This window comes from Syngnathus typhle, linkage group LG10 (assembly GCF_033458585.1).
Source record: "Syngnathus typhle isolate RoL2023-S1 ecotype Sweden linkage group LG10, RoL_Styp_1.0, whole genome shotgun sequence".
In the NCBI taxonomy this organism is placed as follows: Eukaryota; Metazoa; Chordata; class Actinopteri; order Syngnathiformes; family Syngnathidae; genus Syngnathus; species Syngnathus typhle.
Window position 1 is genome coordinate 13,433,338 of NC_083747.1, and position 18,707 is coordinate 13,452,044.

An 18,707-nucleotide genomic window follows, 5' to 3' on the forward strand; every position below is an offset into this window, starting at 1 on the left:
TTCTCTTGCTCTCCAAATCCGGCCTTCTTGTTGTCAATCCCTTCTGTCTTATTTGGTGCCTTACCACCCCTGTCCCGCGTTTTCGCTCGCAGCCTTATTAAAAATGGAAGCGAGTGTGCGCTGCACTTAAGAAAGCTCGGTGGGTGGTTTGAAGCGGCTGCCAGTGTTTAGTGTCTCCTCGGGGAGCGGCGACAAGCCTTTAAGCTGACTCCTCCGAGTGGAGCATGACTGACTGACTGACTGCTGACTGCAAAACCTCTAATAAAGACTTTTGTACACACGTGTGTGCGTGTGTGTGTGTGCGTGTGTTTACTGTGTACGTGCGTGTGTTTACCGTGTGCGTGCTTATCAGCAGTGGGCAGAAGAAAAAGACAAAATCGCATCATGCCGTTTTCTGTGTTTAGTAGGGGTGTAACGATACATCGATACACATTAATCGATATAATGCTCTACGATTTATTGGCATCGATCTATATCGCCCGTTTTTGACCTCGGACATTAGACGCGACTTTATTTTGAAATCCAGTTCATTGTTGCTTGCTTCCTCTTTCCGGGAGCAGTGCGCCCGGCGTTGTTGTGTTGTGAGTAGAGCAGGCACGTGAAAGGGGAGTCGACAACTAGTACGCGGCTCCTGGGCTGGTGCTATGGCTAGTGTCCAAGAAGACGAGGAAATTAGCTCCCCTTTGGGCTTCAAGTAATTCGTTTGGAAGCACTTTGGATTCCAAAGAAAAGATGGCTCAACGGACAAGACACGTTCAGTTTGTAAATCCTGCCATGCGGTGATCAAATATTCAAGGAGCACAAATCTCGCCGCACATTTAAAGAAAAATCGATCGTAGAGCACTATATTGCGATATATCGTGAATGAATCGCAGCAGGCTTTAAGATATCGGCAAATATCGTATCGTAGTTCTTTATATCGATATTATATTGTATCGTGACAAAACCCGCGATTTACACCCCTAGTGTTTAGCGCTCATGCTACAGGGGCATTAAACAACAACACCAATTTTACACGTGAGGCGGCAGTAGTTCAACTCAGATGCCGGGATACTTCCTGGCACTGCTTTTTATTTCACTTTTTGCAAGTTAGATAGATGATGTCACCAGATTTCGGCCTTTGCTCACTTTAGCTAGCATCACTTCCAACAGGGGCTCAGGTAAATTGAAAAACGCTTTTTCCAATGTGCTTTGCTTATTTTCTCTACACAAGTCATTCAAAAAGGACTTAGACGGAGTCTCCAGTCCACTATGGCCAGCCAGTATCAACAAACTAACTTTCTTTAAATTGCAGGGCCGTTTATCTTGACAGAGGCAATTTGGCTTGCACACACAAGCGTTTGTGTCATGTTGCCTTTCATTGAGGCTCCAAATTGGGCTCCAATCTTTTCCCAAAGTGTTCTTGGTTGAAAACGGTATTGATTGCCCTCACTGCATTCAGCACGCCGAAACATGTGCGCCGCACGCACCCACACACGCGTCCACGCACGCGTCCACGCACACACGCGCTAATGGGCGAGCGTGTTCCAAGAGAAGGGGTGCAGATTTGGCAACGTCGTAGCTTGCATGAAGGAGCCAAGACAGCATGCGGAACAATGAGATCAGTGGCCACGAGTGGCCACGAGAAGCCGCTTCATAAGATGCCTCTTCGTTCTTGATGCCGCCGGGGTTCTTACTCCTGACGGTGTTTGATGTGCGCTGTGATAAGCGCTGACGCGCGAGGGTTTGGGCGTCAACGCGCATCTTCTGCGTTGCTTGACTGCTTGGTGTTGGGGTAGCAAATGCCAATTTTGAAGAGGAGATAAACAGCTTCCGCAGCGCTGCATTGCGCTCCAGTAACATAGAGTCTGAAACCCTAATAGACCTCCCATTTACTGTATTTGGATTTCTTGTCTTAACATGCAACTGTTTGGTGCTTGAAAACGACATCACAGTTTGTGATTCAGCATGAGAAGCTATGAACGCAGGTGCAAACAAAGAAGAGTTTTACCCCTACTGACTCGAGAAGCTGTATCAATTTTTGCAGAGAACAAAGACTATGCGCCTGTTGGATATTTTCTACAACGTTTGTGTTCAAATACTGTTATTTTCCATGTATAATGCGCCCCCATGTATAATACGCACCCTAAAAATGGCATGTTGATGCTGGAAAAAAGCCTGTACCCATGTATAATACGCACCCCAATTTATTTATTTTTTTTAAGTCCCAATGATCGTCACATACGCATCTGGGTGTGGTGAAATTTGTCCTCTGCATTTGACCCATCCCCGTGTGCTTTTGATCCATCCCCTGGGGGAGCGGGGAGGGGAGCACTGAGCATCAGCAGCGCCGCGCTTGGGAATCATTTGGTGATCTAACCCCCCAATTCCAACCCTTAATGCTGAGTGCCAAGCAGGGAGGCAATGGGTCCCATTTTTATAGTCTTTGGTATGGTCTTAACTAGGCTGGATGTATTTTTTTTGTTGGCGTTGATTTCTCTGACTGCCCGTAAAGGCACCACCGCGATCAGTTTGGTTAAAATGAAAAGAGGAAAGTGACGTGCGGGCATGTGAAAAAGGCGGCTCTGTATGGGAGAGAAGTTGAAGAGGAATAAAAACACCCTTAGAAACCAAAACTTGCCCCTCGTCGTGACTTGGAGCCGCAACAAATGTTTCAGATTTGTGTAGGGTACATTGTGACAGCAAACGAGCAGGTGATCGAGCAAGCGTCTGATACGAGAGCATTGCGTTCGTATGGAGCGTGTTTGAAGTGAACAGCAGAGACGAAAGGAACAAGGCAAAGCGTTGTGAAATAAAATATTACCTGTAATACGCATTTTGTTATTTGCTGATTGTATTAAACTATCACATTCATTGTCAGTCAAGAAGAGAAGAGGACTATTCGCATCGGATCCATAGTGCGCATGCGCAGTGATACTGCCTCCCTATGACGTCCAGTCCGCGATGGAGATTAAAAAACAAACAATATTTGACAATAACACAGGTTTCTGTTCCTGTCTTTGGTAATATCACCCTGTCTTTTTGTTCCACGTCTTTGTCGGTCAGTCCTGTTGTTGGTTTTGTTAGAGAGTTATGTTAGTTTACCAAGTCTGTGTTTTGAGTTCCTCCAATGAACCCTGGTCCAAGCTGCACTTGGTCGCCTTGCTCCTTTCCACACTCCATCCGTGACAAGATTTTCTTCAAAAATTGTTGTACCATGATTTTCTTACGAAAAAAAATAAATAAATAAAATTAAAAAAATAATAATAATAATTGTACCCATGTATAATGCGCACCCCAGATTTTAGGACAATAAATTAGTTAAATTTTGCGCATTATACATGGAAAAAACGGTATATTTTTTCTTAAACCGCTATAACTTTGCCTCGCCGATGCTGTTCGTTAGCCCATTTACTATAAGGTTTTGAATTCATTGGTCGTATTGGCTGTGGCTGTAAGGTCATTAGTGCCTGTCGTGGCGGCAATCCCCGAATCCGCTGGTGGACACCGGTGGTAAGGGATGCCGTCAAGCTGAAGAAGGAGTCCTATCGGGCCGTTTTGGCCTGCGGGACTCCAGAGGAAGCTGACAGGTACCGGATGGCCAAGCGGAACGCGGCTTCGGCGGTTGCTGAGGCAAAAACCCAGGCGTGGGAGGAGTTTGGCGAGGCCATGGAGAATGACTTCCGGACGGCTTCGAAGAAATTCTGGTCCACCATCTGGCGTCTCAGGAGGGGGAAGCAGTGCAATGTCAACACTGTTTACAGTGGGGATGGCGTGCTGCTGACCTCGACTCGTGTGTCGGTGGGGGAGAATACTTCGAAGACCTCCTCAATTCCACCTACACGCCTTCCATTGTGGAAGCAGGGCCTGGGGACTCTGAGGCGGACTCTCCAATCTCTGGGGTCGAAGTCACTGAGGTAGTTAAAAGACCCCTCGGTGGCAAGGCCCCGGGGTGGATGAGATCCGCCCGGAGTTCTTAAGGGCTCTGGATCATTGTGGGGCTGTCATGACTGACACGCCTCTACAACATTGTGTGGACATCGGGAAGAGTGCCTCTGGATTGGCAGACTGGGGTGGTGGTTCCCCTCTTTAAGAAGGGGGACCGGAGTGTGTGTTCCAATTACAGGGGAATTACACTCCTCAGCCTCCCTGGTAAGGTTTATTCAGGGGTGCTGGAGAGGAGGGTCCGTCGGGAGGTCGAACCTCGGATTCAGGAGGAGCAGTGTGGCTTTCGTCCTGGCCGTGGAACAGTGGACCGGCTCTTCACCCTCAGCAGGATCCTCGAGGGTGCATGGGAGTTTGCCCAACCACTCCACATGTGTTTTGTGGACTTGGAAAAGGCGTTCGACCGTGTCCCTCGGGAGGTTCTGTGGGGGGTGCTTCGGGAGTACGGGGTACCGAGCCAACTGATAAGGGCGGTTCGGTCCCTGTAACACCGATGCCAGAGTTTGGTCCGCATTTCCGGCAGTAAGTCGGATTTGTTCCCAGTGAGGGTTGGACTCCGCCAAGGCTGCCCTTTGTCACCAATTCTGCTCATAATTTTATGGACAGAATTTCTAGGCGCAGCCGAGGCGTTGAGGGGGTCCGGTTTGGGGACCTCTTGCGGAGGAGTTTAAGTATCTTGGGGTCTTGTTCACGAGTGAGGGGAGGATGGAGCGCGAGATCGACAGGCGGATCGGTGCAGCGTTGGCAGTAATGCGAACTCTGTACCGGTCCCTCGTGGTAAAGAGAGAGCTGAGCCAAAAGGAAAAGCTCCCAATTTACAGGTCGATTTACGCTCCTACCCTCACTTATGGTCACGAGCTATGGGTCGTGACCGAAAGAATGAGATCCTGGATACAAGCGGCCGAAATGAGTTTTCTCCGCAGGATGTCCGGGCTCTCCCTTAGAGATAGGGTGAGAAGCTCGGTCATCCGGGAGAGACTCGTTGTAGAGTCGCTACTCCTCCACGTTGAGAGGAGCCAGATGAGGTGGCTCGGGCATCTCATCAAGATGCCTCCTGAACGCCTTGGGATCCCCCGGGATGAGCTGGATGAAGTGGCTGGAGAGAAGTTGCTGCCCCTGCGACCCGACCCCGGATAAGCGGAAGAAGATGGATAGATGGATGGATGGATGGTCGTATTAAGCTAATTGGAGATTCCAAGGAACAAAATACACGACCTGCATTCTCTTTCATTTGATACACGGAGCCACAGCAAGGCACATTACGCAGGCAACATTAAGATCACCTGAATTAGGGAGGGAAGACACAAAAAGGGCGAAAAAGGAAACTCCATCAGCCACATGGAGACTTTGGAGAATGTCAGCAGGAGAGAGAGCAACATTTGTTGATGGATGGCAACGCCCTTTTGACATTCAACGCCGCCACAAAACATTTCACGTCATTACACCTGTGTTGCGCTGATTGCGCCAATTCTGTTGCAAATCGCTCAGACTTTCTTTTCTGTTTGATGTCTTCAAAGAGTATTTTCTCTTTTCGTTTGTTAAAGGTTGCTGTGTCACTTGCTCTGGCGACAGCAAATCCATCTAAGCTCTGGTAAGTCTGCGCTGTACTTTCTGGCTAATTAGGCCATCCCTGTCATCTCAAACGCCAGCGATCAGAGGTAATAAATAATCTTTTGTTGGCACACACTTGTGCTTACTGTTAGCTTTTATTTTTGGATTCTGCGGCTTTAGTGATAGGCGAGCGTTGAAGCACCTCGCGTTGCAATTAAGCCAACGGCTAGGTTCAAATGAGACGACGACGGAGGATGAATGCTCCGGAAGGAACACGACACCTTGTCGCATCGCTGTTGAGCTCACCTAACGAGCAAAATTGGCTTGAAATGTCAAATTTTGAACATCACAGCAATCATTGGCGCAGGTTCTTCCAAAATGTATGATGAGGATATTCAGGTATGTACATGTCAATTAATTAGAAGATGGTAAGAAAAAATGACATGAGATCAGAGTCAGAGTTCATTCAATGGCACGCCAGCAGACAGGAAAAGCAAGCCAATGATGGCGAGAAAGCCAAGTCATAGTGAGACGAGTCCTATGTGCCCATCCAATGGATTTTCAAAAGCCGATCAGGACGCCATGCATAAATCTTTGCAGTCACCTGAGCGATCAGCTCCTCTCTCGACTTCTCTGTACAGCACTAACATTAGGCTTATTTGCAAAGCACTTGTGCTTACCGTTAGCTTTTATTTTTGGATTCTGCGGCTTTAGTGATAGGCGAGCGTTGGAGCACCTCGCGTTGCAATTAAGCCAACGGCTAGGTTCAAATGAGACGACGACGGAGGATGAATGCTCCGGAAGGAACACAACACCTTGTCGCATCGCTGTTGAGCTCACCTAACAGCGGGAATTCTTCTTCCAGTAAAAGAGTGCAAAGCCTCTTTAATAGACGGGATAAGAGCTGTCAGGATGATTTGTGTGCAGAATAATAATCACAAATAAGTGGCCATCTCTCATGGAAAAACAAGAGAATGAAAACATTTGTTTAGTGGAGAAAGTTAAGCTTGTTAAGGAAGTAACACTTGCAGGCCAAATCTCACCTTGTTTCAGATTACCACAAGGGTGTGTCAAAAATCACACCGCCTCATTTGTTGACGAGACAATACAAAATGCTGGCCCGTTGGCACGATAGCTGCAGATTTGGAGCAGGTCGGCTTGAGCTTTTTATTTGGACACGGCAGATCGGCTTGACAACTGGATTTGAGCTGAACTTGCTCACCATTTTGGATAGTTGTGTGTTCTTGAGACAAAAGTGACACCCAACACTGTCCAAGCAACATAAGTGAATAAACATAAGTCATCTAAGCGCAGAGAGGGCGGCTGGGGTGGGGTGGGAGGTTGGGGGGGTGCCAGTAAAAGACGGATAATAAACGTCAAAGGAAAAGTAGCCCGGGATGCAGATATGAGGCTTAAACTCTTCCTACAGGCCGCAAGAGCACAAGCTGAGCTCCTCCAGTGGAAAAAAAAAAGAAAAAAAAAAGGAGAAGAAAACATGAATATGGATGTGAGCGCATAGCCAGGCGAAGACATACATTAGCCGGGCCTGATATTCACCAATTTCAAAGCGCCAGCCTGCCTGCGTGCATGTTTGATGGCGAGGGCCTTTAAGGTTCACAAGGTGGCGAGCTGAAAGACGGGAAAAGACGAAAAGACGGACGAGTGACGGCTCCCTGAGATAAGGCTGCCCCTCCCCCATCTCTCTCCATCACGTCTCATTGTCACTCACCCCCAATCTTCCGCCGCCTCGCTCTCCCTCCGCGCAAATGACTCACTAAAACAGGTCAAGTGTTACAAAATTCACCCTACAGCTCAACCTGCGTAATTTAAGGCCTGGCTCGTTACATCAGCGCGCACACGCGCCTTTTCAGTATTTGCATGTATATAGTAAACGTATAGCCTCGCCTGCCTCCACAGCGCGTGGGCCATAACTCACCATTAAATATCATGCACCCAAGTCCCGCCCCCCCATGATGCTCCTCAAGGGGGGGATTTTACGCAGAGTCTATTTAAGTGCAAATTCACACGTATCTGTGGCTAATGTTGGCCACTGCATCATCCACTTGATACAAATAAACACCTCAGACAGACGCCTCGCTAGAACTTCTTCCGCCATCAGGGAAGAAAGCGCAGTGGAGGTAACCATCATTCCACACACAGTAAGAAACAATTTTTTCAAACGGGGCATTTCTTCTCCAAAATGTGCTCTTTGTCCCGCTACAGATTTCAATTGTGCAATCCAGATTAAGTAAATGACAGCAACGGCCGAGCCGTGACCTTGGCAATGCTGGAGAGCAGTCGCTACGTCAGTTTCGCCCAATTGCAAAACTCCAACGAGTAGGAAAAGACTCACTGGCTGCTATGCAAGCAGGTCCAAATATGGGCCTGCTGGTGGCACAGTTCGGCCCTGGAAAATAAGTGCAGTGTGAAAAGGCTTTGAGTGCTCCAACATGTGGTCTCTCCGCAATGGCTCTGCTCTGCGCGCGCTATGATCCGTGTGGTACACCGGCAGCAAGTGTATCACCTCCAAAGTGTTCCTTTTCCTCATCATGTGACGTACCGCCAACAAATCCTCTTGTTTTGCCAAATAAAAAAAACAAAGAAAATTATGCGAATGTACTTTGACTACGAGGGATTGTGTGTGTGCGTGTGTGCGTGTGTGAGCGTGAATCAGAATAAAAGATTGATATCAGCCAAAGAATGGATTGCTGCGGGTCCTAAGAATAGATCCTGTGACAGAAATGATTTTGATGCCGCGTGCAAGCCGCTACTGTGTGTGCGTGCGTGTGCATGTGCAGCAGTTGTTTGATTTTGCGTGTATTTGCCCCGAAGTGCTTTGCACATCAAATGCACTTGCTGTTTAATTCACCGTCTCAACAGGCAGCGCTTACCGAGCGCACGTGATAAGTCGGCCGTGCGTGGCTGTACACGTGCGCGCACACACGGCGAGAATCAAAGATGGACTATGAAGATGACGACTCTTTAAATATTCGGTCTGAGGCACGGCTGCGTCGTCAGCTGGGGAGCGTCGTGTGTGTCATGATGCTGTTCGAGGAGGTACGCTGCAGATGCTTGCGTGCTCGCCACGCACGCACACACAACTATCATGATTATAAGCTCAGCTGCTGAGGAACTTCATGTTTATATGTGTGGAAAAAAGAAAGTCTTGCATTCAAGGCTACTAAAAACGAAAGTAACACAAACCCAATCAAGGCAAGAGTCAGAAAGTGGCAAAGGGCAGATTTGCACCGCATTTTGTGCTCTCGAGTAGAGAGACACAAGTGGTTCTCCACTGGGCAGTTTTTTCTTATCGGAATTTCATACTGCACATGGGAGTCCCCTTTTTCTCCAAAGGAAACGTATTTTTGAAGGAACGAACACAAATAATGGAGCCGCCACAAAACCATTTTATGTGTCATCAGATAGCTCCCGACAGGACTTATTTACCCAGCTCATCGGCGCACGCACAATCAGATCAGCGAGAGGCTAAATCAACACAGCTGCAGCAACTCAGCCTTCTCGCCCACACTCTTCTCCGAGTCGTGTCTTTTCACTTGAATCAGCCTTCTGTCGCTTTCCCTGCGCTCCACTTTGCCCTTTGCATCCGCATCGTCATCCTCTCCTGCTCCCCTCATTCTGCATATCTCATAGGTGCAATTTGATGCCTTTGCCCATCTCCGTCTTTTGCTAGAGCACCCACAAGAGCATCTGATGCAGATTGGTTAAGCAGGCTTAACTATTGGCTAAACAAAACTCATTAAACAATTCAGAACATTTCTGAGACAACAACAGCTCATATGAAAATACTCCCAGGCATATATTCTTTTTCCTCAGCAAAGAATGACTGACTAACCGCTCAGGTGAGTGACCTTCACCGTATACTTGTCTGCGTTTTACTTTTGTATTATACTTGATAGCTCGTTTTCACGTGTATAACCGCTTACCCTTCATCGGTGTTGTGATGAAGACATCCATCACCATCATCCTCAGTACGAGTGAACAGGAAGGGGTAAACTAGCGTGGGCCAACAGGGGAAACAGGAGCATCCACTTCCCCCTTTTCTCGCTCAACGCCCAGCCTGTGCCGTTTGTATATTGTACTGCTTGCGTGTGTGAGCAGGAAGGACCAAGATCGGATGTTATTGTTTACTGCTAGACGGCGGCCGTGATAGCATTCCAAATTTCCTGTGTGTTCTTACATTTGCGCTCCAATTTCAATGACAACAGCTAGCGGTCGAATAAAAAATATAAATACATGCAAGAACCCTCTTCTATCGCTTGAAAATTGTTTCATACATAGTTGGATAGTTGATTTTGTCTCAACATATGTGCAACATTGAAACAATCAGATTAATCAAGTGATTGTTCATTTTGCCAAAGTGCTAAATCCTAGTTTGTCACTCAAACAGAATGGCCCATGATGAAAAGACTGCCTAGGAAAAAGTGAGTCAGAGGCAGAACAAAAAAACACTCCAGGAAGTAGGTAAGAGCAATCGCTTGCGGATCACAGGACAAATTCCCGTCTGTTCGTCATGTCTGCCTCGGCGAGCCCGATCGATGAGGCACCGCGGGGCCTTGGCAAACAACAACAAGTTGCTTTTATTATTTTCACCCCTCGGGAGCATCATTTGGAATGACGGATTGAACGGTGGATTTTTTTCTGTTCGGGGGAGTAGAGTTTTCACGCAAGACTATCGCTGCAGCGCCCGCTGATCGTTGTGGCAAGAAACGTGGCTTGATCCATCGCACATCCTTCCATCTTGAAAGAAGCCGCTGTAAGTAGACTCATGTAATTATGACACCTTTACCAACAAAGCCAATGGGGAGAAACAAATGATGTTTTCAGGTGATGAATATCGGCTGGCGTGTGCCCGCAGCTGACGATTAGGACGCTGACACATTGATCATATTCAAGGCTCAGCAGCACAGCCAGACAACTCACGCCCAGAGCTCGCTGGCATGTTTCATCTTTAGCCAAATTACGGAAAGGGAGCGTAAACATCCGCTAATGAATTCACGTCTGGGTGCACATTTAGGAAGAACGTGCCGCAGCGATCAATCGGGACACTTTGGTTGCTCCGGCATCGGAATGACTCCTTACTGTACACCTAGCGTTCCATTTCAGATCCATGGAAAGGCAAAAGGATGAGTGGTTCCACGCAAAGCACCACGTTTGTACTTAGGTGCCAGACAGACAGCTCTTAATATTTGATGATTCACCGCCTCGGGCAACAAAGTGAGCGCCAAACCATCTTTCTCGCTCGCCAGGAAAGACTCACCACTCTCATTAAGGTCACGGCAGGTATTTGTTTTAATCCCTGCAAAGGAAGGAGGGGCGCTCACGTCCAAGAAAACAGGCCAGAGTCAGAGATTTGTTCGTCGAGTCTGGGGTCAAAGGTTTAGCTAAGGAAGGACCATTGTCTTAGCTCTTATCAGCGCTAAGTGGGCGAGGACACAAACACACAAACAACATTGCGGTTGCCATCGATGCATTTCTGCGCATAGTGGCCGGGGGCGTTTAGTTATTCATTTGCAGAAAAGGCCATCTAGGAGGGCTTTTATGTATAGAGGACGTGATTTCAAGTGAAAATTAAGAGGGGCTGTGCAATGGTCCGTTTTTCTGATTGGAGAAGGGAGGCATTGGTGCTATTGCTGTCACTTTGGCTTCAGATCCAGCTTGGCTGCCTGAGCCTCACAATATGGGTGCTAGTAGTGGGACGGGTTACAGGTTCTACTCTATGCTATAGAGCAGTGGTGTCCAAACTACGGCCCGCGGGCCGCAGTTTTTATTGGCTCGCACCAAAGAAGTAGTATTGGGCAGGCTAACGAGTTAGCGGAAAGATGCTAATTCGCGATCGTGCTAACACGCGCAAACGGACCTCTAACGAAAATTAAACAAACATTTGTAGCAATACTACATTGTCCTAAAGGTTAGACACATGTGATCATTCATTTCTCTTGTTAGGAGACACACATCGTCAACGACTCCTGTACCACTGTAACCGAGATATGTACAAGAAGGTAAAAAAGGAAGTGGTATCGGCTGAAAACGGCCTTCAAAATAAATCACCCTACCTCAAATCAAAGCATGGCTGAATAACATAAATAACATGGAGAATTCTTAACACAAACTGTAAATATGTTTTTAGAACAACTTTTATTATTATACATTTTTTATAACTAGTTAGAAGTGTACATACTGTAAATATGTTCTTAGAACTCTTATTATTATAGAAAATTTCTATAACAAGGTACAGCACTGTAAATTTCTTTTTAGAACTCTTATTATAACAATTTTTTTACAAAAAGGTACAAGTGTACGCACTGCAATTGTGTGGGCATTCCTTGCCTTCTGCTGGCATGTGGGGCAAGTTTTGTGCCATAATTCCTCAATTTAGAAGTTTTATTTTGACTTTTAATTCTTTTTTTCAATTTGGGAAAAAAAATTGCGATGTAGTGAAACCGCGATAAACAAACCATGATGTAGCGAGGGATTACTGTACATCACTGAAAATCAAGGCAATTGTGTTTGTCTAATTTGTAAAGAGACGGTTGCCTTGTTTAAGGATTTCAATTTAAAGAGACACTATCAGACTAAACATGCGAACACAAACGACCAGCTAACAGGGAGTGACCGCGCTGATAAAGTAAAGCAGCTCCAAGCTGAACTGGCATCACAACAGCGATTGGGACTGTGAGTCAAAAATAAATATTACTAAAGCAAGCTACAAAGTGGCCATGTTAAGACTGTTGATGGACCTGTAGACCTGACACAAACTATTATTTTCTGAAAGATAATGTAAATGACGAGCAAAATTCACTAGTTTTAAGTTTTAATAATAACAGACAACTTTGCATTACTCATAACTCCCGTTTAAAATCTTCATGAGGCAAAAGTAATTTTAAACTCATGTACATTTAAGGTATTTCATACAGTTTGTTCAATGTTATCCGAATCTTCAGATATGAATGAAAGGCAGTATTTGTGTTTTTAGAGTTGTTCACATCTGCCTGAGTGACTCATATTTGGTTATTTTGTCATTTGAAAAATAAAGACAATTGTGACAATGAAATTTGTTTTATAACAGTGTGTATTTGCATGACATTTTTGTAGTTAAAAAATGTCCGAAAAAACTATTGGCCCCCGGGCCCCTTCACTTGATCAAATCTGGCCCTCCTTGCAAAAGGTTTGGACACCCCTGCTATAGAGGTTCACATCAGATATGCACCTTTGTCTGCGGCAAGCACACAAACGCTCAGAGGCTTTCATGCCACGCATTCAGTTTTGGCCAAACAAAGGCAAAACCCTTTTAGAAGTCACCGGCCTCCCATCCAAAGCAATTGGAGTGTGCAGATGGCGGCCCTGGACCCCAAGCAAATAGCTGCACATTGACAGAAGACAAAAGATAAAGTAGCCAGCGCCGGCAGCGGGCAAACGACCAGGATGTGGTGGCGTCATCACCAGAAAGCGACTGGCCCACCAAAGCAAATATCTCGTTAAAATTTGACCCAATAATAGAGTCCAAACAATGTAGCCTTTCTACGTCAAGGCAATTCGTGCAGCATTTACTAACCTAGGCAAATAGATTCATGAGAAAAATGCCACAGCGCACGGCAAAGCGCGGCACAGCGGTCCGGAATCCCCATCGAGCGATCGACCACACGGGCGCATACTTGACAGCTGACTGTCTCGCTAAGGACGGCGCGTTGACTTGGCGGCCAAAGCGGGGCGACGTGGACAAACGAGAGAAATGTGGTAATAAACTTCGAAATGGCTTTTCCTGTTGCCGCACTCACAAGAGCGTTATCACCGACGCGCAAACACATTTATCAAGGTTGAAGGCAGACAAACGGCAGGAAATGAGAGTGGGGACAAATGAGGCAGTGGGGATGAATAAAACGAGCTTTGTTTTCCTGTTGGGAGAAGGGAGACGTTTATTTTTGAACAAATGGATGATGCACATGCAGACCACTGACAGACACATGGGCAAATCCTGCCATCCATTTTCTCAAGCATATTTGTGTTTACCATGGGAATGACACATCTGTTGACTTGGATTTGAGGGAGGCGCTCGCTGTTTATCTGGTGAACATTCATTGGAAGGAGAACGAATGATGATCCCAAGGATTAAAAAAACATCTATTTGAGGAAGGCGTTTACTTAAGCAGGTAGAAAATGCGCTCGTCCATTGATTGAGGGAGGCCTTTCTTTTTGAATGTGGATGACAAGCTCTGTGATTAAGATGCTCACAAGAGAGGTGTCCATTTGAGGATGCTTTGCATAGCAATGGGTCAGCGGAACCTCCATTTGAAAGAGGCAGATGACGCACAAAGACAACACAAAGGGCCTCAAACCCCCACCAATGAATCGATAAATTCAATTGCAGAGAATCAATGAGCAGGCCTCCTGTTTGGTCCGCAGCGCTCTAAAGACACACTAGGCTTTCAAACTTCAAAAATCAACGTCTTTAATAATAACAACCAAGTATGAAAGAATAAAGACAGTACAATAGCAACGGGAACCAGTCTAAATCCCCCGTTTGCGTCCACCCCCGATCATTTATCTCCTGCTCGAAAAAAACAAAAATCAATATTTAAAAAAATAATACAAAAAGAAAGAGTCAGAACAGGCGAAAGAAAGAAAAACAAGTTCCACAGCGCAGTCGATAAAAAGCACATTTGGGAATAAGACTGCTGCTCTGCTACGCGTGTACATTTCAAATTGTATCGAAGCACATTTGCCAGCATATTGGCAGTCCAGAAGAAAGCACTCGCAAAGAGTTGAAATGAGAAAGCACCGCAAAAGTAAAGCAAACCAAAGTCAAATCCTTCATGCTTTGCCGCCACTCAGCAACACAAAACGTGACACCAGAAATTAGGACTTCATTTTTTGACCCCTCTCCTCTGCTACATATCTATATATATTTATACAATTTACAAGGGATATATTTATTTATTTATTTCCACAGCTGAGATGGAGGATGTTAAGGCTTTGTAGTCATGAGATGTTTGCGGACAAAAAGTTGGATATGATGCTGCGCACACTTCAATTATACGTAATAAGGCATGAAAAAAGAAAAAAGAAAAAAAATCAAGCATTTACTTTTAACCTAATCATCCAACAAAAGTAATTAAATCAGAAATGAAAGAACCTCATAGAGACGAGCAGGAAAGCACGCCAAGTTAAAGACAGAAAGGTGCTCGCCAAAATGTTAAGTTTCTAGATCCACTTGCTAACCAGGCTAAGCTAGCATCCGCAAGTGATGTGACAAAATGTTATTATCAACATATTCCCTTTCAGATTTCAGTAACAATGCGCCAACATCAAATATGTCAGAGGAGTCCTTTGTGGTGCCACTTGCTATCAAGGCGAACTTAGCATTGAAGAGGAGTGAGCTCAAACGATTTTATCTCCATCAAATGTTGATTCTATGAATGGCGTGATACTTACGAGTAGCTAATGATTGTGACAAAACATTAACGTCAGTTTGTTGATCATAATCAGTCAGTCCGGTCTCAACATGAAATATCCATTTCATGAATGACAGATGAGTTAGCAAGCGCTGCGTCGTAAGTGATTTATTCAAAACGTTGGGGCCAACAATCGTCAATGTCCAATATTTAGTTAGGTTTGTGTCTATGTGAGGATGACAAAAATTGCTGCGTCTAGCCCGCTGAAGAGCAACACACATGCCAAAAGTACAGCAAAAGACGAGCCTGGGTGAAAAGGCCAATGATTGAATTACTTCGGTGATGGAAAGCAAAGTGCAGGGCACAAATCGGACTCTTTCCAAGTCACCAGCCAAATAAAAGTCTTAACATAAGCACCCGGCAAAGGAGACACTAGAAGTCTTGCTTTGGATGTGTGTGGGCAGTCTGGTGTCAGGCGGTAGCCGGTGCCAGGCGTGTGGATCGCACTTCGGCTGCGGAGAATAATGAGAGCGGCTGGTGGGCTTTTGCGAGTGGGCTAATGTTTCTCGCCAGCAAAAACAACAAGTTGGCTTTGCCAATTGTTGTGTTTTCCTTTTTTTGCACAGTGATAAAGGTTGGCCTATGGAATCCCTCACCCTTCCAGACTTGACCGTGTGTGTGCGCGCGCGCGTGCGTTTTGTTCACGTGGTGCACCACGTCTACGCCGGAGAGCCAATTGTGCAAAACGACGTGCTTATTGTGTTGAATTGCCGGAACGAGAGAGAAAATAAAAAGGGTGGAGGTGCATAAATTCAGCAAATAAAAGCTGTCGCGTTGTAAAAATGTACATTCACAAGGACTTTCCCTTTACATTACACCACATTGCGTGATATTTACATTTTCATAAATATCCAAATGTTTTTCACAATAAAAATAAAGATGCTTACATTTATCGTATACACAGACACCTCAACACCACAAATGTACACCAAGTGTTTGCCTCCCCCCTCCAACTGTTGCCATTTTCATCCATCTAATATTACACACACATTTATGCACGCATTTTTTTTTATAGCAGTGACACACACTCGTGCGCAAGTGTAAAAATAACATCTGGATTTTTTTTTGTTTTTTGGCTTTTAGATGGCTGTGGGAAATCACGTGTGGTGCTTTATCTGGGAATGAGTTGCATTGCATTTGTGTGTTGAGTAAGCCGTTGTCTCACTGGCAGACGCTTTTAGCATTCGTCCCGTGTCCTCAGGTTACGAAGGTCCTGTGGACAACATTTTGTAGCTTCCAAACTAGTTTGTAAGAATACGTGATCGCGCAGTACAAAAAGGCACCGCCGGTCGCACTTCCTTTTCATTGGATTTGTGGCAACTATTATTGACTCAACTACTGCACTGTGGTGGGCAGGGTTTTTCATCTCACCACCTGCCCGTCCTCTCACCGTCTTCATGAAGGTTAGCGGTCGCAAATGCAAAGCTACATTTGTGAACATGAGCTCTCTCCCGTTATTTGAGGTTAAAAGCCCAAGTACAGTCACCGCTGCCTCGGGCGCCGCTTTAGTCTGCGTTTGACCTGGCGACGGGCCTCGGCACGCCACAAGAAAAGCTCATCGGCAGGTCAAGAGAATTCGGTGGCTAAATGGCAAGTGCAGCCGGGAGAGCCTACAGTGGCTCTTTAGCGAGATGAGTTAACAGTCGAGAGACAATTGGGCCCGCAGCTGCATCATAAAGGGACATTTGGCCGCGCGATGCTTGTTAGGCAATACAAGTCGGCCGGCCGCAAAGCTTTTACGTCCCTCAATCAATTCTGCACACTTAATGGCACTAATGGAGAAAAATATCGCATGATCTCAGTGCAAGATCTACACATGCTAATGCGGCCGTGCCTAACGCCATCCCTCCACCGGCTACTTGCCGTCGACACCCACTGGGAGATTCTGACAGGATGATCAACAATATTTCTTATTTTGAAATATTCGGGTGGAGAATGAACTCCACAGAATCAAAGGTGACAAGCCTCGCTAGTGCTTCTCTTCAGGAAAATAATCTGCATCGGCTTCAGACCCTCTTTCAGTTGAGATCAATCAATCCAATGGCCGTGGACGACGCGGACATGATCCGGACGTTTGACGGGGTGGAAAAAGCAAAGACGACGGATGACAGCAAACAAATCCGCTCCCAAGCACTTGAGCATCTTTAGACCCGGCACGAGAAGCGAAACCACGCTCATTTCAGCATGACGGATTCCCAAAAACAGGGGAGAAAAAACACGAGGACAAGTGAGCGCACTCAATTGCGGCGTACGCCAGAGAGAATCGTCTGCGGCTCTGACGCCTTTCGGCGGGGACATGATTCCATCTCTGCCATCCGTGTCATTGGCCACTCGCAATGTCCTCCTCCAGTCATGACACCATGATTACTAACAGCATATATAGAAAATACATGATTATTTCTATTTTGTGTGGTTTGGTTGTCTCCTCTCGATCCGGCGGAGGCACAAAAATCCCCAGGACTCCTCCTCCTCCTCCTGGCTTCCTCCATGCTTTAAACGTAAACGGCAGTCCGAGAGATGACAGAGCCGTCACGCTGGGACTCCATGTCGTCGTCCAGGTAGTCTCCGATCATTTCGTGCTGCTCGCCAGCCGGGCGTAGCTGCAGGATGGGGGCTGCGCCGCCCCCGGCGAAGCGGTCATAGCGTTCCTCTTCCTCCAGCTCGTCAAACTTCCTCCTCTCTGCGTCGTCCAGCTCGCCGCTGAGTAGGATGTCCTGGGCGGTGGGCGTGGCTGCGACCACCTCAAGCCGCCCGTTGCCGTTGTGGTTGTTTTTCTCACCCTGGTGGGCCGAGCCATCATCATACACGTAGATGGGGGCGTTGTTGTTGCCGGCGCCGCCCGTGCCGTTCTTGCCGCCGCCGAATATGCGTGCCTTCAGGTCGGCGCTGCCGTCGGCCCGGTAGCCCTGCTGTCGGCGCCGGTTCCGGGTCATCACTACGGCCACCAGGGCGGCCACCAAGAGCAGAGCCAGCAGGGAGCCGATCACGACCGCGGCCACTACGCCGGCGTTGGATGCGTTGACTGAAGGCTCTGTGGGAGGGAGGAGGGAGGGAGAGAAAAGGGGAGGAGAAGAAGACCAGTGTGAATTGTGCCAAGGAGGAAAGCCATCAGACACCAAGGGTGAAAGCGGGAAAGGGAGAGAAGCACCGGTGGAGGAAAGGGATTGGCCCATGTCAATGTGTCAACTTCAAAATGTGGAAGGCAAAAACTGGGGCAAAAACTATTGTTTCAAACAGATTTCCTCAGATGGAATGAATGGGCATTTGCAGAACATTGCGGAGCACTCGCTCCATGTCTTTGTGTGTAGAAAGACGCAAGCGTCGCCATTTGAGCAAATACGGTTTAATTTCCTGACTCGTCACGTCGATGGTGCCCAATCTCAGATCATAGCCCCCCGCTCCATTGTTTCAAGCTGCCAGATGCTAAATTGAACACAAACAAAACAAAAAAGTCCAAATGCAGATCTCGCTAAGGCAAAACGTGTGATTGGTGGGGATAACAAGCGAGCAGAAGTTTTCGTCATCGGAATAAAATGCTTTCTTACGTCAAAATGTGGCCTGATCGAATTTGCTTCATGAGTAAACAAGTGCCAACTGTTGCTTTAGCGCGGCAAGTTCAAATAATGGCAAACTATAAGGACAGGCACGCAGGCTCAACTAGGGTTAGATGTCTTCCTGATGCGGGGGGGGGGGGGGGTGGCACTGGTTAATAGAGTATTTCGTGCACGCCTTCAAGCGCGAGAAATGAGTCGGCCCACGCAG

General features: G+C 46.8%; 1 protein-coding gene and 1 long non-coding RNA gene across 3 annotated transcripts in view; one reads left to right on the forward strand and one right to left on the reverse strand.

Moving 5' to 3' along the window:
* Nucleotides 1–18,707, reverse strand: part of si:ch73-22o12.1 (nectin-2) — a 77,931-nt gene that overhangs the window by 14,660 nt on the left and 44,564 nt on the right. The window contains exon 7 of one of the 2 annotated variants that reach the window (XM_061288263.1): nt 13,926–17,976. The exons of the other annotated variant lie outside the window; for it this stretch is intronic. Coding sequence (XP_061144247.1) covers nt 17,438–17,976 — 539 coding nt within the window. The 3' untranslated portion in view covers nt 13,926–17,437. Of the gene's footprint in view, nt 1–13,925; nt 17,977–18,707 lie in introns of those variants that run through there. 2 annotated transcript variants of the gene reach the window in all.
* Nucleotides 8,694–14,038, forward strand: LOC133160534 (uncharacterized). The gene is made up of 2 exons (XR_009715920.1): nt 8,694–10,249; nt 10,321–14,038. It is a non-coding gene; the product is annotated as an uncharacterized LOC133160534 (long non-coding RNA).